This window comes from Lagenorhynchus albirostris, chromosome 5 (assembly GCF_949774975.1).
Source record: "Lagenorhynchus albirostris chromosome 5, mLagAlb1.1, whole genome shotgun sequence".
NCBI classification, from domain to species: domain Eukaryota; kingdom Metazoa; phylum Chordata; class Mammalia; order Artiodactyla; family Delphinidae; genus Lagenorhynchus; species Lagenorhynchus albirostris.
In genome coordinates this window covers 134,474,054-134,495,980 of record NC_083099.1, presented here as the reverse complement: position 1 = coordinate 134,495,980, position 21,927 = coordinate 134,474,054, and the positions used below count along the sequence as shown (strand labels likewise).

The window sequence follows — 21,927 nt, the reverse complement described above, 5'->3', positions numbered from 1 at the left end:
GTAGAGATAGAGAAGTCTTTTTCTGCTCATACAAAGTACTGGCAAACTCTCAAACAGACTCCAAGGATCTCCTTTTAAATAGAACCAGAAGACTTCATTCACTCCCCTTTGTTCTCCAGTCCCATCAGATTCTAGAATGCCCCTGTTCTGCTGTGGTCAGTGGCTTTACGCTTGCACCAGCCAACTCCTGGAGAGACAGGAGTTTGGGGTACCAGGTCACCGAGACAATGCAAGTGAGCAATTTATCCATTTTCCGATGGAATTTTTTTCCAACTAAATTCAATGCCACTCAACCAGCTGAAATCAGTTACTTTCATAGACTTAGGTCATGTTTAAATTGTTCAAAAACCGAAGAAGAAAAGAATGATCCTTTTAACATGAACGTTCTTTGGGAGCATAGCTCTCTCCTCTGCCATCAGAGGTCAGGGGCACATAGGAAGCCTGGTCCCAGTTTCTCAAGCATCCGTGGAGACCCCAGCCTAGAAAGGTCTCTCTCTGTGTGTCAGGCCAGCCCTGGGTCTGAATGAAGCCCAGGGCACAGCCCTGTGAGCAGAAAGGCCCCTGGCTGGGCTTAGAGGAGGTCAGCGTAGCTCAGAGAAAAGGGAAGCTTGTGGGGGTGTCTAGAGGGCTGGGGTCGGAATGCCAGGAGGTAGTGGCCTGGAGAAACCCTGTGTTTCGAAAGCAAAGAGCTAGGGCTTCCCTGGTGGCGCAGTGGTTGAGAGTCCGCCTGCCAATGCAGGGGACGCGGGTTCGTGCCCCGGTCCAGAAAGATCCCACATGCTGTGGAGCGGCTGGGCCCGTGAGCCATGGCCGCTGAGCCTGCGCATCCGGAGCCTGTGCTCCGCAACGGGAGAGGCCACAACAGTGAGGGGCCCGCGTACCGAAAAAAAAAAAAAAAAAGCAAAGAGCTAGGAGATAGAAAGTTATTGGCAATGGACATTTCATCTCTATGAAACACAGCCCGGGCAGCCCAAAAGGTAGAAGGGAAGGACTAGAGGTCAAAGAATTTGAGACTCCACGCATCACCCACATTCCTGTATCACACATGACTCACGAGTCACACCTGGATCTGAGGGCCAGCCTATCTCATCCATAAGGAGGATCAGTCACCTCACAAATTACCCCAGTGAGTACAAAGGACAGAACTGCTACCCTGGAGGAGCATCTAAAGGATGCTCAGTATAGTCACTTGGGAAAAAAATTCACATATTGCTTCTTCATGCTACATTAATTCCGATAATGGGACTCTGCGGGTGGGGGACCTGGTGGACCTAGAAAGGTGACAAGATGTTTGTCATTGAGCACATCGCATCCTCCCTACATGAACCGAGATGCCCGGCATTCACACGCAAAGAAAGCCGATGAAGAAAAGGGAGAACAGAAAGAAAGGGATTGGAATGGTGACCCAATATGACCCCATTTTCACAGGTAACCCTTCTTTTTCTACCATAGTAATATGTCCTTCTTCAGAAGTACACTGAACAAACTGTATTTGTTATAGAATAGGAAAGCATGATTGGTAGGTCTATTCATAGATTTAATTTAAAACAGTTTCCTAACAACATCAAAAAATATAAACTTAAAGTATTTGAACCATGTCTGCTGCTGGAAAGTGGTAAACGAATGCATGCTTGAAGTTGAACCTGGTCTCTAAGGTCTTCAGTTGAGAGTTTCTAACTAAAGGGTATATCTGCTTGCTTCAAAAAATACTTATGTCTGTTGTTCTTGATACAAAAGTCTACACTATCTTTAATAAATAAATAACAGAGTGTTTCTTAAAAGTATGAAATGTAAACTTTGTTGCCTTTTCTGACACACACATTTTAAAAATCGCTTGAACAATGACAGGGCTCTTATGGGAAAGGATGACACGACATATTCAGTTCCCAGCAAAGTGGGTAGTTCACTCTGCCACTAGGTTGATGCTATCTTCAAAAAGTGTTTCTACAACCCTAATTAAATTCTAAGGACCTGCAATCAAAGAGAACGCCATCTCACACAGGAAAGCTAGATTCAAGGACCGAGAGAACGCGCAAAGAACATTAGATGAAAAGCACGAACTGGGATGATGAGAACATTATCATGCAAACAAAATACGGCCCACGCTTTTCATTAGCGAATCAAGTTCTTATGTGGTTAAGCAGCCTATCTCCTGGCATTTAAGGAGAGAAACTCAAAGAGCACAAGCCAGACTTCGCACGTGTTCATACACTCCTGACTGCCAACGCGCCATGTATTTTTCCGTTACTGAGAGGTTGCTTGTGTTACAGCAGGGTTTGGGAAGGAGTCTCAGGTCTTCTTCCCTGGAACTGAGGGGCTTCCATGCTTCTCAGGTCTCTCCCCCACCACGTAATAGATTTCCTCCACCGATTGTCACTTCTCCTTCTCACACCTTGGGGATGCCTTTGTGGGGAACGTACCAAAGACATCTGCAGAAATTTCCCATGATAATCAGGCAGGAGTAGGCTCAGATCTGGTCACCAACAACTACTCTTGTGAAACATCACAGGACCTCCAAGCCAAGAGAGCATTTTCCAACCGGGCTGGCAACCAGGACCCCATAATGTCGGAAATTAGCCTTTCAGGTGACCTGCAGTGATCTAATCCAGCAGAGTATAACTTGGTAGGTAACAACCTTCCTTAACCACCTTCCAAGCATGCTGGAAATCAGAATCAGATCACCTGATAGTAGCCAGTGATAGTTTTCATTGACGTCTAGCAATAAAAGACCTGGAGGAGACTGGAAATGCTCTAACAGCACAACTGCTGGAATCTTCCATGGACCAGCTCTTCGAAGAGCTAGACCAGTGTCTGATCAGGCGACCGTCTCCCGAGTGATCAGATGCAGGGGAGCATTTCAAATAAGGTCCCAGTGGGAGAATGAGATTCTGAAGAAATAACAAGATCATCATGATTATTTCTAAACACACCAAGGACTCAGGCATCATAGGTCAGGGGGCCTACCTGGAGGCTGGTGGAGGTAAGAAACAGGAGGATTACATGAGTTCTCCAAAAATACAGACATGGCATTTATAAATCTATTTTACAGTAACCAGACCCAAGCCTCAGGCCCAGGGACGGGTCAGACTGCCAACCGAACGTAGCTAGGGGCGATGGGATTTCAAAGACCCTGGAAGCCATGATGAGTCCTGCAGTGAAAACAAAGGAAAACACAGTTTCGCTTCACAAAATGGGAAATTGTTTAGGGGGCAGGATTGTCAAGAAGTATTCCCAGAAGCTTTGAGGGTCCTGTCTTTGCTGTCCTGTTGCCCTGTGGCTGAACACCAAACAGTGGTCCTCGAAAAGTAACACCATTTCCAGACAGCATCCGCTGCCTCAGGCTGGAGCGCTGCCAAGCACACCCTGGGCCGGCTCCCTAGGGCTCATCAAACAACTGCAGGTCCAAGCGGACCACGATCTCTCCCGTGGGAACTTCATGCAGCAGGAGACACTTTGTAACTGGACCCTTGGAGCCCTGGTCCTTCTTGATGTCAGCCACGCGGATCTCCGTCCGACCCAAAAAATCTGAAAGGAGAAACACACAGACCCTCCTCAGAGAGGATGCCTTCTCTTCAAGGCAGGTACTTGGCATATGGGGAATGTCCCAGCAAACTGTTATACTCTTCCTTCTTCCAAAAGGGAGTTAGGTCAGTTTCCGAGAATCCAGGGACTACAATGACAGCATAATTTTTATTTTCTTAATTTTTTTAAATAAATTTATTTATTTATTTTTGACCCCATTGGGTCTTTGTTGCTGCGCGCGGGCCCTTTCCAGTTGCGGCGAGCGGGGGCTACTCCTCGTTGCAGTGCAGGGTCTTCTCATTGCAGTGGCTTCTTTTGTAGCAGAGCACGGGCTCTAGGCACACGGGCTTCAGTAGTTGTGGCATGCAAGCTCGGTAGTTGTGGCTTGGGGGCTCTAGAGCACAGGCTCAGTAGTTGTGGCACACGGGCTTAGATGCTCCGCGGCATGTGGGATCTTCCCGGACCAGGGCTTGAACCCTTGTCCCCTGCATTGGCAGGCGGATTCTTAACCACTGCACCACCAGGGAAGCCCAGCATAATTTTTAAATGAATTGAAAACAAAAAGGTACCAGGATGGGGATGAAGGAGAGCCCAGAAGGAGCTCAAAACACAGACTTTCCTCACACTTGAGGACCCCCAAAGGGCTATGAGCTTCCTGGGAGGCAATGCAGAACCAGATGTCCTATCAGCTGCACAATTTGCAACTTACATGAAATTTAAAGAAATTGCCCAGAAGAAAGTCAGCTATCTCTGGGACAAAAATTGGACAGTAGTTTCTCCCAGGGGTTGACCCAGGAACATGCTTCGCGATATTACACTCCTTTTCGAAAAGTCAAGGATGGTGAACAAGGGCTGGTCCTTATAATGCACCACTGTAAGTGCCAGAGAGCAAACTCGAGGGGGTGGGGAGGAGGTGACAGCACGGGAGCTGCGTGCTTCCAGCCATGCTCCCAGGACTATCTCAACACCACTTTTGATCAAATATTGAGTCAGTATGAGAATGGACGTGAGCGTGTTTGAAACAATTTTTGACGCTGTGCAAATGCACAAGGGTGTTAAACGGGCCTCCAGACCATTAACTCCTTCATTTTTTCATTCAACGATTAGTTTTTGGAATATACTATGATCCAGGAACACTTGTACAGGAAACAGCTTTTCTTTCAACGGTTAAAACCTGGGAATTTTTTCTGGTGGAAGATACCGGTTTATTTTTCCCCTTGTGCATTTCATGGAAATGATCTTTGAAGTAAGAACAATACTAGGATTTGCAATTTAAACTCTAGTGGAGCTGCCATTGTGTTGTGGTATTTCACTACTAAAATAAATCCAACCTCAAGCCTTTATTTATCAGAATAAACACTGCCAATGAGGGACTTCCCTGGTAGCTCAGTGGTTGAGAATCCACCTGCCAATGCAGGGGACACGGGTTCAATCCCTGCTCTGGGAAGGTCCCACCTGCCGTGGAGCAACTAAGCCTGTGTACAACAAGTATTGAGCCTGCGCTCTAGAGCCCGTAAGCCACAACTAGCGAGCACGCTCACTGCAACTAGAGAAAGCATGTGCGCAGCATGGAAGACCCAACGCAGCCAAAAATAAATAAATAAAATAAATTTAAAACCAAATTGCCATTGAAACACAGTGCTTCAGAGCCCAGACTTATGAGTCAGATCGGTCTGGTCATGTTCTAACATCTAGCCAGCTATGTGACCATCTCTGGGGAACAATTAATAGTAACTAACTCACAATGAGATAATTCATATAAAAGTACGAAAAGACAAAAGCCACGTGGAGCAATTTAAGCCTTGCACAGATCATGCCTGCACTGGACCCTCACTCCTAGCACTTAATTTTACTCCTTTGAATATAATTAGGTTGAGACCGCAATCTTTAAACTTACTCTCTTATTTTTGTTGCGTTGAGGAAGGGAGAGAGAAGTTTCTCAGAATCATTGCCAGTCCCATTTTTTTTTCCAGGCTCAAGCAGAAACAGAAAGTTGGTTGAAGGGATGATGCATCCAACATGATCCCATCCCTTTAATTAACCAGAAATGTCACCCAAAGGGCACTGATTGATTCTGCCACGTTTTTTGTGGGCTAATGTTCTTCTTGCTCTACTGGCTAATTTTATGAATTTTCACCATAGCTTTTAGCCAAGGACTAAAGAATTGGGTGGAGGCTTTGTGGTATAGCTCTCTCTGCATTTACTTGCTTTGGGGAAACACGGGACCATGGTCTTTGTCTAGGGCAGCTGGACCACTCTAGACCAAGCATGCTTTGTCCACCTTCTCTGAGACAACCTGGCATCAGTGAAGGCCTCTTTCCAAGGGATGCTGAGTCTTGTCTAATACCAGCCTCATCTCTCTGGCAGGAAGCCCAAGAAATTCTGGGCACCAAGTTCCCAGGTAGAAAATATTTATCCATGAAAGCCAAGTGACAGCGAAAGGGGAAGGGTACCTCGGGGCCGCTTTTTACTCACCGTCTGGAGAGAACTGGTCCCTCTCGAACACGGTGATGCAGAGGACCTCCTGCTCCAGGTCTTTGATGAAGAACTGGCAGTTGGAATTCCACTTGGGATTCAGAGTGTCCTGGATTGTCTTGGTGATGTGACACTGGGAGCCCATGGTCACCTCGCAGTACGGGTTACTCTTTCCTAGAGGGAACAGAGTCTGCTTGACTCCTGCCTGCCGCCCAGCTCTTCTGGGTGAGCGTGGCGGGGTCACAGTCATGTGGCAGCCGTTCCCGCCACACCCCTCATTTTGATCTCACTCCAATGCCACACTGAATAAGCTGCATAAATGGAGAATCCAGGCGGAAACTCACACAATCCAGCATCACACTTAAAGTATACTACTTGAATATTCATAATACTTAAATAATTACATTAGTGGGCTTCAAAACCAAGCCTTTCCTGTCTCCTCACTTTAGCCCTAGATTGTGTCAAAACCACAGTCATCCCTCAGTATCCACAGGGACTGGTTCCAGAACCCTCCACAAATACCCAAATGCTCGGATACTCAAGTCCCTTAGATAAAATGGTATAGTCTTTGCTACCCACATCCTCCCATATACTTTAAATCACCTCTAGATTACATGTAATAACCTAATACAATGTAACTGCTATGTAAAGCGTTGCCAGTGTGTGGCAAATTCAAGTTTTGCTTTTTGGAAATTTTTCAAATTTTCTTCGAATATTTTCGATCAGCAGTTGGTTGAATCCGCAGGTGCAGAACCTGCAGATACAGAGGGGTTGACTGTACTGTGAAAGGGCAGCCACTCAGATCTTTCTCGAAAGCAAAACGGTGGAAAAGAATTAAAAAAAAACTTTTTTTTAACAAGTGCTACAAAAACCAAGTCTGGAAGGAAATTGAGGATTATGGAAACAGCACATTCGTTTTAAAGCCAGGTGGAGGGGATGCAGAAAAGGCTTCCACCACTAATATGTGATAGAGGGGGCCTCTTGGGTCCTTACCGTGTGACCGACAGGGTTTCAGTTCAATGCCCTCAACCACGTTCACCATCAACCTTCCAATGCCTGTGGCCCTTTGGGAACGGACTATGACGGCAAGAGAAACAACACAGAATGCTCCCGTTTAGGATTTGCTGCCTTTCTGGTTTGCCTCATGATCTGTCTTATGCTCCCCTGCAAGAACAATTCCCCACCCCTACTCCACCTTGAATTCTCGCTTCCTTGATCCTGTAATCTACCCTCTACCCCTCACCCTGCATCCCGCTCTCCCTCTTCCGCCTGCCTGCCCCCTCAGGCTCTCCCCTACCCCCGGGCCCATCTTCCAGCTCTAAGGGTTCTAGGCACAACCAAATGGCTCTCTGCTGCCACTCTGCGGGATCCTGGGCCCCTCTGCTCAGCGATGTATTTACCCAGGTACGCCTTCTCCCGCTTCTTCTTCTCCGTCTCTATGTAGAGTTCAGAAGCAGCTTTGATTTTCTGCACCCAGGCGGTCCTTGGAAAGGGAGAGACAGAACGGTGCCAAACAGAACTCAGGCTTCAGGTCTGTACAAATTCAGTTTCTAGGACTCTGCCTTGCTCGTTTGATTTTTACAACAAAGGCTCAGCAAAGAAAGTCTGGTTTTATGTCACATGGTGCTAATCATGATTTCTACCATGCACAACGAAGGCACGAGTGACATTTTTACTGATGTACTCAAGACCTGAGTTTGCGGCCCCATGGAAGAAAATCTATGATGATAAATGCTGCCCTGGAGGAGATGTTGGCAACAACACCTCTTCCTTCCTTCTTGAAAAGCATCACATATTTGCCTAATCCAATAAGGCCAGAAGGATTTCTCTTACTAAACCATCCAAGGAAAGAAACCATTTCCCAGATAAGGAACCACTTTCTGTGAAAGAGCACACACACGCTGGGGAAAGCATCTTGGCTTTCCCCAACATCTTGGCGCCATGTTTTCGCCTTCCTTTTCCTGAGAAGCATATGCATGACGACTTTAGCCAATTTCCTGCTTTTTGGCACAAATGCTCTTGGAATGCTGTAGGTCGTATGTCAAGTTCACCCTTCAGAAAATAATCTGTTTCATTTGGCTCCGGGGCAGAACCTTGAAGAAGAGATTAAAGCAAAAATGCCCACAGTTCTAGGATCCAGAACGTCTGTCCAGGGGAGCCAGCTGAGGAGGGGGTCAGGATTAGGTGGTCCTATCCATCCCCAAATCACTTTCCTACTGGTTTCTGCCACCTGGGAAACCTTGGGAAATGAGATGCTCCATTTATCTCAAATTCTGAAAATTGCTTTTTAAAACATTCTCAAGCAAAATTCATTTCAATGTCTTTTACTTTGCAAAATTCATGGCATGGGTCAAACTTCCGAGAGGCTCTAGAAAAACGTATTAAGACCGCCCCACCCCCATGCCCCCACCCCACCTCCAGCCAGAGGGGGTGGCATTGCAACTGAAGGAACGTTGGGACCTGCTGATTAATTAAATGTTCCACATCTGTCCTACACCTGGTGGGACCTGGGCGCCCAGTGCCAGTGAGGAGGCAGGTCTTACCTTTCGTTTATGCTTTCTGCTCGGAGGGTGTAGACTCGGTCAATGTGGGAAATGTGGAAGATGGGTTCATCCCCGGAAGGGTCAGTGGGCAATTTTACTAGAACCTCATTTAGGAAAATAGGCTGAAAAATAATGCACAGCCATTACAAAACCAGACTGGGGGCCGTGTATTGCAATAAACTATGAGTACGTGTGTGTGCTTACGTGCACGTGTTCTAATAAACTAGACTGAGGGTGAAGGGTGTGTGTGTGTGTGTGTGTGTGTGTGTGTGTGTGTCTGTGGCGGGGGTGGGAGGATGTTTCAGTAAACTATACCAGAATAATGATTTTGTGTTCATATTAACTTTCAGATACTGCAAATTATAAATATGGATTTCCTCCCTCCGTTTTGCAGGTATTTTTAAAGTCCTCCAGAATAAGAACGGATGGGTCTGTTTTTCTCATAGTATATCCTAATCAGCAGTTTCCATCAACTCTACCTCCAAGCAATTCTCTCCAAGTTGTTCATACAAAGCTGCTAGTGGCAATCTACATAAGTACATTGTGCTTTTTCCCAAAACAAAGCTAACGGCTGCTTCAGAGAAAATTCTTCTGTGAAAATACCCACACAGAGACAAGTTCAGAAAAACAATATCCCATGACACAAAGACACACAAACACAGCCATGCACGTAGAAGCAGACCACATAAACAGCTTAGGAAAATTCTCTACACGTTGACTATTTAGACTGGCTTTTGCTGGAAAAAGGTGAGGGGCACAGATGTTCCAAACAATCTGGAGAAGTTGGGAGGGAGATCTGGGAATGTTCGGGAAGTGGGTGCTTGAGTTCTAGTCTCGAACTTTCCCACACCTGCCACACCAGACCGGGAACCCCACCAGGGCAAGGCATACCTTCAACACATCTGGGGGACCCACAGTAGCCACTTGACAGCTAATAGATGTTTTGTCAATGGATTTGAGCGTCGTTCCTTTTCTGATACTGCTGGACCCGTGATGCTGTGGTCACCCTAAATCCTGTCTCAGCCCCTGCACTTCCTGTATGCCACAGCCCCCAAACCCTGCTGAAATGCTCCTTTTGGAAACTTCCTCCTCCCCCCGAACATCAACCCTGATGGTACAATCTAGAATCAAACTTACGGTTTTGTACATTTTATACTGCAGGTTTGATTTGGGGCTGAAGACTTTGTCGGTGCCCGACGAGCCCAGGGGCTTTATGATCTGGGTCAGCAGGAGGAAGTCGTTGAAGAGGAAGCCATACAGCTCCTTGTTGCTCTTGGCCTTGTAGAGTTTCCCACTGTGAAGAAACTTGCGTGGCCCCAAGCAATTGGTCACTGAATTGAACACAAGTTGCTGAGAAAGGAAAACAAAACCCAAAGAAGACACGATGAAGTGAGGTCATTTTTTTTGTTTGTTTTGTTTTGTTTTTCTGCATCTGAAAGCATGGGTTCCATCAGAATCTGAGGCCTGTAACTTAGGCTCACATCAAGGACTGCTTTGAAAACTTCAGGCAGGGACTTTTGGAGCCAAGAAGTCAAAGTCGTGGTTCTGGAGGTTCCACGTGTCAAGATGAACGTTGGCTATAATTCCAAATGCTTTCCCTTGAGGTCTGCTCAGTGTCTCAGGGCGACTGGTGCTTTTCTCCCTTGTGTTTATTTGGGAAACTGGGCAGCAGGAAGAAAACACTCAGCCCTCTCCCTCCTTGATGGGTATGTGCTGTGTGCAGGCTAGTCCGCCGGAGGTGGCGTGAACCAGCTCCAATGATGGCCCTGCACAGGCTCAGACAGTCCTACGCGGTTCTGGAAAGCAGCAGCGACTCTCTCTGTACAGTTCTACAGGACAAATGCTACTTTCCAAGGTGCAGCTTGAGTCCAGGCCCCTACCACATGGGTGGACTACAAAACTCAGTGGTGCTGACAGATGCCTCGAAGCCAAGCAGAACAGACACTGTTGGTGCCCATTAAATCTCACCCAATTCACTGGTCCTGAAAATGTGAAGGGGACAGGCAGCTCTCTTCCTTCCACTCCCCAAAACTTGGAGACAGATCTAAGTGTGGAAACGCAGCTCTGTCATCCCCCTGGGCTCCATCATCTCATGCTCTATCATCCCCCCCCCCGGGGCTCTATCATCTACTGTGAGCAGGTTCTAAAGGGGCAGGGGGAGACTGTAGAAGATATGACCCCACTAAGGCCACCCTTTTGGATAGCAGGGGAGAGATTGCAGGAGGGGAAGGCCACAGCTGTGCCCAGGAAGTGATACGATCCAGGCAGGAGTCAGAACTTCGGGTCTCCACCTGCCCACACTTGGGTCCCAGGGGTATCCTCCATCCAGAAGCCTTCAAGGCTGAGGCTCTCTCCAGAGCTATGAACCCTACAGACCTCCCTGAGAAGAGTATTAATGAAGAGGTGACCGTTCAAAACACACATTCCCCAAGAGATGCTGCTGGCCACCTGTCTGCCTCCAGTGTGGGAGAAAGAATCAGTGGGGCCTCTATGACCAGAGACCTATAGGCAGCAAGGAAGAGTGACCAGTCCACTCTGTTCTCAGGTACAAGGAGGGACGAGGGCCTCTAACCTCCCACTGAGGTTCTGAGGGAGCCCCAAAGACTGAAGGTGACACCACAAAGAGAGCCTTCAAAGGATGTCAATCTAGCCCTTTTTACTCACCAAGAGAGAGTTCAAGCCACTTGGGGGCAATGAATCTGGCAATTCACTCGGATGACATAGAGTTGATGTGGTTTATTCACACTCAAAGGTTAGAGCCTCCAACTGGCCAGGCTAACACTGAACATATGTGAATTGGGAACAGACTTGATAGCTCTTGATCTTAAGACAAGAATGCCAAAGACGGCATTTATTTGAAACTTAATCACCGGTGTGTGTCCAGATCTGGGCCAGGAAACAGAAGCCAACACGCCCCCTCCCCACGATTGTGAACCCTGACTGTACAGACAAAACAGACCATACAGAAAGCTAGTGTACAACAGCCAGGAAGGATCGATCACTAAAGAAGGACAACAGTCTATTTCAAAGAGGGTATATACATCCCAAAAAAGCAAATGACAAGAGTTTATTTTATTCTTAATGTTTTGAGGGGTTTTTTATTGCTGTGCCATGTGGCATGCAGGATCTTAGTCCTCTGAGCCCATGCCCCTGCAGTGGAAGTGTGGAGTCCTAACCACTGGACCACCAGGGAATTCCCTATTCTTAATGTTCTAAGATGAAGACACAGGCCTCACTGAGTCCCATGACTGCAGCCCTGAGACTCAGGGAAGGACCCCTTTAAAAGTGCACAGTGAGGGGAATTCCCCAGCAGTCCATTGGTTAGGACTCTGTACTTTCACTGCTGGGGCTGGGTTCGATCCCTGGTCAGGGAACTAAGATCCTGCAAGCCACGCGGTGTAGCAAAAAGAAAGAAAGAAAGAAAGAAAGGAAGGAAAGAAGGAAGGAAGGAAGGAAGGAAGGAAGGAAGGAAGGAAGGAAGGAAGGAAGGAAGAAAAAAGATAGGGAACATTGAAAAAAATAAGAAAAAGTGCACAGTTGCACTTCAGGCTGGCAGATTCAGGAGCTGTTCAAGTCCACTGTCTTCAGGATCAAGTTAATGCTCCCTGGAATGATACACAGCCCTTCCTTGCCCTGGTTTCAACTTGCCTTAAAGATTATCACCTGTCACCCTACATTGCTCACCGAAGTCCTGCACAGGCTGTGCCCTCCACTGAAATGCCCTCCCCCTGGATTCTTTCCTGGAGAGGTATCTTCATCCTTCAACACCCAGCCGAGTGTCACCTTCTCCAACATGTCCCTGAATCCCTCCACGACGGTTCCTTCCTCCATGAGTGTCCAACAGCACTTGGCACCTAGATCTGCCTCATGATGTCTCACACTGTGTGGTAAATACTGGTTTGATCCCTCTACTTGGTCCAGGACTGTAGGCTTTTTGAGATGGTGTAGGTCACATCTTATTGATTTCCATGTCCTCAGTGTTTAGTACTGAGCAAGGCACATGGGTAGTAAATGTTTATTGAATGAATGAATGAATAAGTAAGCCAACCAACCAGTGAATGCCCCTGGATTGCTTATCAACACAGATCCAAAATGGGAACCCACATCCATCACCTTGGTTTCCACATGGCTACTTCCATAACTTTGATTATCCCACACCTTCACGGAAGGGGGACAGGAGGCAGGGCAGAGAGGAAGCAGTGGTGTAACTTCCTCAGGTAGTGAATGCCTTTGAAGCTTGTAAGAAGGAAGGAGCCACAGGGAGAGTGGGTGAGGGAGACAGTCTGCCTGGGCATTTTGGTAAACCCTAGTCAATGGTGTGTGTGCATGAATGTGTGTATGTATGTGTGTATCTGTGTGTGTGTACAGAGGCAAAGAGAAAGAGAGTGAGAACAGGCAGAAAGAATGAATGAGACTAAAGTAAAGATAAGGGACAAGAAGAGAATCAAATACTACAGGAGAGCCTCTGTTTCTGGTAGTATGGTGGACTAGAGACTCACCCAGTGAAAAATGTCAAAACCAAATAAAATATAGAACTGTAGTTTTTAAATGCAAGTGAGGTGGTAAAAATTAAAAATGAAAATAAGAAATTTGCAGAGGCCAAAAACAGCATGAAAATGTGAACCCTGGAAGATAAACAAGTCCCTAAGCTGGCTTTAGTCCTGAGAGTCTTTCTTAAATCTGGTGACCTTAAGCTTCCATTTTAAAGGCTATGGAGGGTGCAAGAGACAGGAGATATATCCAGGGCCCACATGAGATAACAGGAGATCCCAAAACGCTGGACTCCAAAGGAAGAATGACAAGTAAACTCAGCACAGAAGGGATGACCAAGAAAACTTGCTTGTTTTTGAACTTGGTGTAAGTGGAGGGAAAAAAAAATGTCCCTGAGAATTTGTAACCACAATGCAGTTCTCATTTAAGTTTACAACCACAATTCACACACTAGTGTGATCTGAAAACCCCTCTATATCTAATTTAGGGTGATCCTGGTAGCTAGCAACCCTTGCAGGAGGAATACAACTTCAGACCTCAAAGATCCCACAGATAAAGTTCCAAGGAATGTTGAGCTCACAATCAAAAATCAAAGTGCATACAGAGAAACAGACATGTGTGGTGAGAGCTAGCAGAAGCAACAGACAAAACAGTGAAACTCATAACCTGAGTTAATGGAATGATCAGATCTGAAATATACAAGAATAGATTTTAAATGTGTTAGGAAACAAATGAGAAGCATGGTCATTTGTGAAAGGACCAAGACAAGAAAGAAACCAGCAGATTAGAGAAAATAACTAGAATGCTGGAAAGGGTAAAACAAAATAATTGAAATTAAAAAAACTCAGTAGATGGATTAAACAGCAGATTAGAAGCAGCTGGAGAGAGAATTAGCAAACTGGAGGCCAATAGGGAGGACAATTCATGTTTTTTTTCTCGTCCTCCTTCAGGCCAGCTGCCAAGGCTCAGTGGGGGAGACCCAGGTCACACCCTAAGGCACTACCTCAGACAGGCCTTCACACTGCACATGGGCCTGGATCCACTCCAGCCGGTCCGAGTTCTCCTTCTCCCGCACCCCTTCGTTCACCTGGGAGCACAGCTCCTCTGCCTTTTCCAGGGCGTGCTTCAAATGGCTGTGGTCTGGGTGGTTTTCAGGAGTGTTTTCCAGGATCTATATTGGAGAACAGAAGACAACATCCTTAGGCAGTGTGGGTGAGCCTGCGGTTCACTGTCCTGGAGGGCCAGACCCAACAGAGGCAGGGCATAGCACAGATCTTTCCTGAACAGTGCCCACAAGAGCAACTGCAGCTCTAAGCACGCACCTTGGCAATGACATGGAGAGAGGTGACCACTCTTTGTTGGCAGGGGACCCTTGGGGGGCAGGGGCTGCCACATTATCTATACTTGGGGTATGAGGAGGGCCGTGGCTACAGCAAGGGCAATATCGCACCACATGTGGCTTTCTCCCTGGAGAATGGCTCTTTCCTGGGTCCATGCACAGCTGTAGGCATCTATGGACCCATGGAACTCCATGCTAATGGGTGCATCTGAGCAAAGGCATTTTTCTGGATAAATTATTCCAAGCCAGTGGTTAAAAGTGCCAGCTCTAGAGCAAGACCTCCTGGGTTAAAATCCCTGCCCTGCCACTGACCAGCCATGATATGGGTCAGTCACATAAATATTCTGAGCCTCATTTTCCTAATATGAAAAATGGGGAAACTAATAGCACCTCCTTCGTAAGGTTGTTTGGAGGACTAAATGGCTTGATACAAGTAAAGCACTTTGCAAAGTACCTGGCCCTTTGAAGGTGCTCAGTAAGTGACAGCAGTTACCATCAGATTCTCAAAGGACTTTGAGGACATTGAGAACAGTCATCTTGAGGAAAGACACTAAGAATGAAGAAAGATCCTAACCCATCTTTGCAATGTACTAGGATTATGTGGAGGGTGTACTTGCCCAGGCCTTGTCCATATACAAATAAGTCAAGTGGGTTTTACCCTGAATAATATCTCATCCCTAGGGTATACTTTGGTTTAAAGTCCTAAGGAGGCACCCCATTTGAGGAAAACACCCAATCTGGGTCCTGTGTGTCCACCAATCATCTCCAAACAACCCCAGCCCCGGGTGGATCTTGGGTGTACATAGAGTCCCTCTGAAAAGTTCTGATGCCTCAACTCTGACCATATCAGAATCCCCAGGGGTGGGACTCAAGCATCGGAATTTTCTAGAGCTCCCTGTGTGATTCTAATGTACAGCCAAGACTGGGGACAACTGCTCTCGACAGGAAGCCCACATAGCTGAATTGTGTGAATTCTTTTTTTGTTTGTTTTTTGTTTTTCAAAATGAAAATAGGTTTATGTTTTTTCTCATTGTAAAATTATTATTGTAGAAAATTTAGAAAATTTAGAAAGTTATAAAAAAAACCTAAAAACCACCCATAATTGCACCATCTGGAAATAACCTCTGCCTATCTATTCATTAATACACTCTGCATAGATATAAATACATACAGTTTAAAAAAATAAACATTGGATCATGCTACCATACTACACTGTACCATTTTGTACTTGCTTCTTTCCCACTTCATGTCAGTTATAGCACAGCATTTAGTGTCCACTTTATATGGACCTAGATCATCATTTTATTATTTTTTAATTGAAGTATATAGAGCATCATTTTTAAAGATTCTATAATATGTCATTGTAAGGATGAACCACAATGCATTTAAACAGCTTCCTTCCCATAAAACTTCATGTTTCCAATTTTTCAATATTTCTCTGATTATTTCTTTAGAATAAATTCCTAGGGATGGTAGTGCTGAGCCAAAGAGAGCGTGGAGTTTGATGTATACATCACCCTCCAAAAGGCTGAACCAGTCTACCTTCCACAAGCAAACTTGCCAACACTGAGGACTCACAATCTTTTCAATATATGCCTACCTGGCAAGCCAAAAGCAGGTATTTTCTTGTTTGCTTATGCATTTCTTTTATTACCAGAGAATTTGAATTTTGTGTACACTTAGTACATAAGTATGCTAAATGATAAAGCTAACATTTATATACGGCTTAGTAGGAGCCAGACATACATATATTCACTCAGTTGATTTCTCACAACCCTATGCAGTAGGTACTATTAGCATATCTATTTTACATATAAGGGAACTGAGGCCCAGAGAAGTTAAGTAACTTGCCCAAGGGCACACAGGAGTGGTACCAAGATTCAAATACAAGCAGCCTGGTGCCTGACATCATTTTCTGTAATTATTTTTTTTAACATCTTTATTGAGGTATAATTGCTTTACAATGTTGTGTTAGCTTCTGCTGTATAACAAAGTGAAGCAGCTATACATATACATATATCCCCAAATCTCCTCTCTCTTGCATGTCCCTCTCACCCTTCCTATCCCACCTTCTAGGTGGACACAAACCACCGAGCTGATATCCCTGTGCTATGCTGCTGCTTCCCACTAGCTATCTATTTTACATTTGGTAGTGTATATATGTCCATGCCACTCTCTCACTTCATCCCAGCTTACCCTTCCCACTCCCTGCATCCTCAGGTCCATTCTCGACATCTGTGTATCAATTTACATTCCCACCAACAGTGTAAGAGGGTTCCCTTTTCTCCATGCCCTCTCCAGCATTTATTTTTTGTAGATTTTTTGATGATAGCCATTCTGACCGGTGTGAGGTGATACCACATTGTAGTTTTGATTTGTATTTCTCTAATGATTAGTGATGTTGAGCAGCTTTCCATGTGCTTCTTGGCCATGTGTATGTCTTCTTTGGAGACATGTCTATTTAGGTCTTCGGCCCATTTTTGGATTTGGTTGACTGTTTTTTAATATTGAGCTGCATTAGTTATTTATATATTTTGGACATTAATCCTTTGTCCGTTGATTCATTTGCAAATAACTACTCCCATTCTGAGGGTTGTCTTTTCGTCTTATTTATGGTTTCCTTTGCTGTGCAAAAGTTTTGACGTTTCATTAGGTCCCATTTGTTTATTTTTGTCTTTATTTCCATTACTCTAGGAGGTGGATCAAAAAAGATCTTGCTGTGATTTATGTCAAAGAGTTTTCTTCCTATGTTTTCCTCTAAGAGTTTTATAGTGTCTGGTCTTACATTTAGGTCTTTAATCCATTTTGAGTTCATTTTTGTGTATGGTGTTAGGGCATGTTCTGAATTCATTCTTTTACATGTAGCTGTCCATTTTCCCAGCACCACTTATTGAAGAGACTGTCTTTTCTCCATTGTATATCCTTGCCTCCTTTGTCATAGATTAGCTGACCATAGGTGCATGGGTTTATCTCTGGGCTTTCTATCTTGTTCCATTGATCTATATTTCTGTTTTTGTGCCAGTACCCTATTGTGTTGATTACTGTAGCTTTGTAGTATAGTCTAAAGTCATGGAGTCTGATTCCTCCAGCTCCACTTTTTTCCCCTCAAGGCTGCTTTGGCTATTTGGGGTCTGTTGTGTCTCCATACAAATTTTAAGATTTTTCGTTCTAGTTCTGTAAAAAATGCCAATGGTAATTTGATAGGGATTGCACTGAATCTGTAGATTTCTTTGGGTAGTATAGTCATTTTCACAATGTTGATTCTCCCAATCCAAGAACATGGTATATCTCTCCATCTGTTGGTATCATCTTTAATTTCTTTCATCAGTGTCTTACAGTTTTCTTCATACAGGTCGTTTGTCTCCCTAGGTAGGTTTATTCCTAGGTATTTTATTCTTTTTGTTGCAATGGTAAATGGGAGTGTTTCCTTAATTTCTATTTCAGAGTTTTCATCATTAGTGTATAGGAATGCAAGAGATTTCTGTGCATTAATTTTGTATCCTGCTACTTTACCAAATTCATTGATTAGCTCTAGTTATTTTCTGATAGCTTCTTTAGGATTCTGTATGTATAGTATCATGTCATCTGCAAACAGTGACAGTTATATTTTTTCTTTTCCAATTTGGATTCCTTTTATTTCTTTTTTTTTTCTCTGATTGCTGTGGCTAAAACTTCCAAAACTATGTTGAATGAAAGTGGTGAGAGTGGGCAACCTTGTCTTCTTCCTGATCTTACTGGAAATGGTTTCAGTTTTTCACTACTGAGAACAATGTTGGCTGTGGGTTTGTCATATATGGTCTTTATTATGTTGAGATAAGTTCCCTCTATGCCTACTTCCTGGAGGGTTTTTATCATAAATGGGTGTTGAATTTTGTCAAAAGCTTTTTCTGCATCTATTGAAATGACCATGTGGTTTTTCTCCTTCAGTTTGTTAATATTATGTATCACATTGATTGATTTGTATATATTGAAGAACCCTTGCATTCCTGGGATAAACCACACTTGATCATGGTGTATGATCCTTTTAATGTGCTGTTGGAATCTGTTTGCTAGTATTTTGTTGAGGATTTTTGCATCTATGTTCATCAGTGTTATTGGCCTGTAGTTTTCTTTTTTTGTGACATCTTTGTCTGGTTTTGCTATCAGGGTGATGGTGGCCTCGTAGAATGAGTTTGGGAGTATTTCTCCCTCTGCTATATTTTGGAAGAGTTTGAGAAGGATAGGTGCTAGCTCTTCTCTAAATGTTTGATAGGATTCACCTGTGAAGCCATCTGGTCTGGGCTTTTGTTGGAAGATTTTTAATCACAGTCTCAATTTCAGTGCTTGTGATTGGTCTGTTTATATTTTCTATTTCTTCCTGGTTCAGTCTCAGACGGTAGAATTTTCTAAGAGTTTTACCATTTCTTCCAGGTTGTCCATTTTATTGGCATATAATTGCTTGTAGTAATCTCTCATGATCCTTCGTATTTCTGCAGGGTCAGTTTTTACTTCTCCTTTTTCATTTCTAAGTCTATTGATTTGTCTTCTCCCTTTTTTTCTTGATAAGTCTGGCTAATGGTTTATCAATTTTGTTTATCTTCTCAAAGAACTAGCTTTTGGTTTTATTGATCTTTTCTATTGTTTCCTTCATTTCTTTTTCATTTATTTCTTATCTGATTTTTATGATTTCTTTCCTTCTGCTTACTTCGGGGTTTTTTGTTCTTCTTTCTCTAACTGCTTTAGGTATAAGGTTAGGTTGTTTATTTGAGATGTTTCTTGAGGTAGGATTGTATTGCTGTAAACTTCCCTCTTAGGACTGCTTTTGCTGCATCCCATAGGTTTTGGGTCATCATGTTTTCATTGTCATTTGTTCCTAGGTATTTTTTGATTTTTTCTTTAATTTCTTCAGTGATCTCTTGGTTATTTAGTAGTGTATTGTTTCACCTCCACGTGTTTGTGTTTTTTACGTTTTTTTCCCTGTAATTCATTTCTAATCTCATAGAGCTGTGGTCGGAAAAGATACCTGATACATTTCAATTTTCTTCAATTTACTGAGGCTTGATTTGTGACCCAAGACATGATCTATCCTGGAGAATGTTCCATGAATGCTTGAGCAGAAACTGTATTCTGTTGTTTTTGGATGGAATGTCCTATAAATATCAATTAAGTCCATCTTGTTTGATGTATCATTTAAAGCTTGTGTTTCCTTATTTATTTTCATTTTGGATGATCTGTTCACTGGTGAAGGTGAGGTGTTAAAGTTCCCTACTATAATTGTGTTACTGTTGATTTCCCGTTTTATGGCTGTTAGCATTTGCCTTATGTATTGAGGTGGTCCTATGTTGGGTGCATAAATATTTACAATTGTTATATTTTCTTCTTGGATTGATCTCTTGATCATTATGTAGTGTCCTTTTTTGTCTCTTGTAATAGTCTTTATTTTAAAGTCTATTTTATCTGATATGAGAATTGCTACCCCAGCTTTCTTTTGATTTCCATTTGCATGGAATATCTTTTTCCATCCCCTCACTTTCTGTCTGTATGTGTCCCTACAGACTTCCGTCTGAAGTGGGTGTCTTGTAGACAGCATATATACGGGTCTTGTTTTTGTATATATTCACCCAGTCTATGTCTTTTGGTTGGAGCATCTAATCCATTTACATTTAAGGTAGTTATCGATATGTATGTTCCTATTACGATTTTCTTAATTGTTTTGGGTTTGTTATTGTAGGTCTTTTCCTTCTCTTGAAGTTCCTGCTTAGAGAAGTTTAGCATTTGTTGTAAAGCTGGTTTGGTGGTGCTGAATTCTCTTAGTTTTTGCTAGTCTGTAAAGGTTTTAATTTCTCTGTTGAATCTGAATGAGATCCTTGCTGGTAGAGTAATCTTGGTTGTAGGTTCTTCCCTGTCATCACTTTAAATATGTCCTGCCACTCCCTTCTGGCTTGCATAATTTCTACTGAAAGATCAGCTGTTAACCTTATGGGGATTCCCTTGTTATGTTATTTGTTGGTTTTCCCTTGCTGCTTTTAATATTTTTTCTTTGTATTTAATTTTTGATAGTTTGATTAATATGTGTCTTGGCATGTTTCTCCTTGGATTTATCCTGTATGGGATTCTCTGTGCTTCCTGGACTTGATTAACTATTTCCTTTCCCATATTAGGGAAGTTTTCAGTTATAAGCTCTTTAAATTTTTTCTCAGTCCCTTTCTTTTTCTCTTCTTCTTCTGGGACCCCTATAATTCGAATGTTGGTGCATTTAATGTTGTCCCAGAGGTCTCTGAGACTGTCCTCAATTCTTTTCATTCTTCTTTATTCTGCTCTGTGGTAGTTACTTCCACTATTTTATCTTCCAGATCACTTAACCGTTCTTTTGCCTCAGTTATTCTGCTATTGATTCCTCTATACAAATTTTAATTTCATTTATTGTGTTGTTCATCATTGTTTGTTTGCTCTTTAGTTCTTCTAGGTCTTTGTTAAATGTTTCTTGTATTTTCTCCATTCTATCTTCAAGATTTTGGATCATCTTTACCATCATTACTCTGAATTCTTTTTCAGGTAGACTGCCTATTTCCTCTTCATTTGTTTGGTCTGGTGGGTTTTTACTTTGCTCCTTCATCTGCTGTGTGTTTCTCTGCATCCTTATTTTGCTTAACTTACTGTGTTTGGGCTCTCCTTTTCCCAGGCTGCAGGTTCATAGTTCCCATTGTGTTTGGTGTCTGCCCCCAGTGGCTAAGGTTGGTTCAGTGGGTTGTGTAGGCTTCCTGGTGGAGGGGACTGGTGCCTGTGTTCTGGTGAATGAGGCTGGATCTTGTCTTTCTGGTGGGCAGGACCACATCCAGTGGTGTGTTTTGGGGTGTCTGTAGCCTTCTTATGATTTTAGGCAGCCTCTCTGCTAATGGGTGGGGTTGTGTTCCTGTCTTGCTAGTTGTTTGGCATAGGGCGTCAAGCACTGTAGCTTGCTGGTTGTTGAGTGTAGCTGGGTGTTGGCGTTGAGATGGAGATCTGTGGGAGAGCTTTCGCCATTTGATATTATGTGGGTCCGAGAGGTCTCTGGTGAACCAGTGTCCTGAACTCAGCTCTCCCATCTCAGAGGCTCAGTCCTGACACCCAGATGGAGCACCTAGACCCTGTCGGCCCCACGGCTTTTTTTCTTTTCCTCTGTGCTCAGTCTAGTTCCACTTGCTCATAGACGGCCACGTTCAGAGGCCTCCCCCCTGCACTTCAGACCAGACTTTCTCATGGGAAATGGTGACAGTGACACCTCAGCTCGAGGGCAATAGTTGTGACTCTTCTTCTCAGTCCAGTTTCATGTGCTTATAGGGGGTCGTGTGCAGAGGCTTTGTGTCTAACGCGTCAGATCACAGATTCCACGGCAGACTTCTGCACGACACCTCATTGAAGATGACAGCATGTTCTTTACCGCTATTCTACACTCCTCTCAGAAACGTCTAGTTGTATATTTTACCTATTTTTCTATTAGGGTATTTGTCTTTTTCATTCTGAGTTATAAGAGTGCTTGAGATGACAGATAGATAGATAGATAGATAATCCATGTGTATTTCAGTATCTTCTTATATA

At 43.9% G+C, this 21,927-nt stretch overlaps 1 protein-coding gene across 1 annotated transcript in view; it reads right to left on the bottom strand.

Annotated features, from left to right (window-relative positions):
* Positions 1-2,415: 2,415 nt before the first annotated feature.
* ITSN1 (intersectin 1) overlaps positions 2,416-21,927 on the bottom strand; it is a 230,390-nt gene continuing 210,878 nt past the window's right edge. Inside the window, exons 33-39 of the mRNA XM_060150881.1 lie at positions 14,035-14,202; positions 9,678-9,890; positions 8,541-8,662; positions 7,398-7,480; positions 6,991-7,074; positions 5,998-6,171; positions 2,416-3,525 (exon numbers count right to left, since the gene is read on the bottom strand). Of these exons, the coding sequence (XP_060006864.1) occupies positions 3,377-3,525; positions 5,998-6,171; positions 6,991-7,074; positions 7,398-7,480; positions 8,541-8,662; positions 9,678-9,890; positions 14,035-14,202 (993 nt within the window). The 3' untranslated portion in view covers positions 2,416-3,376. The remainder of the gene's footprint in view (positions 3,526-5,997; positions 6,172-6,990; positions 7,075-7,397; positions 7,481-8,540; positions 8,663-9,677; positions 9,891-14,034; positions 14,203-21,927) is intronic.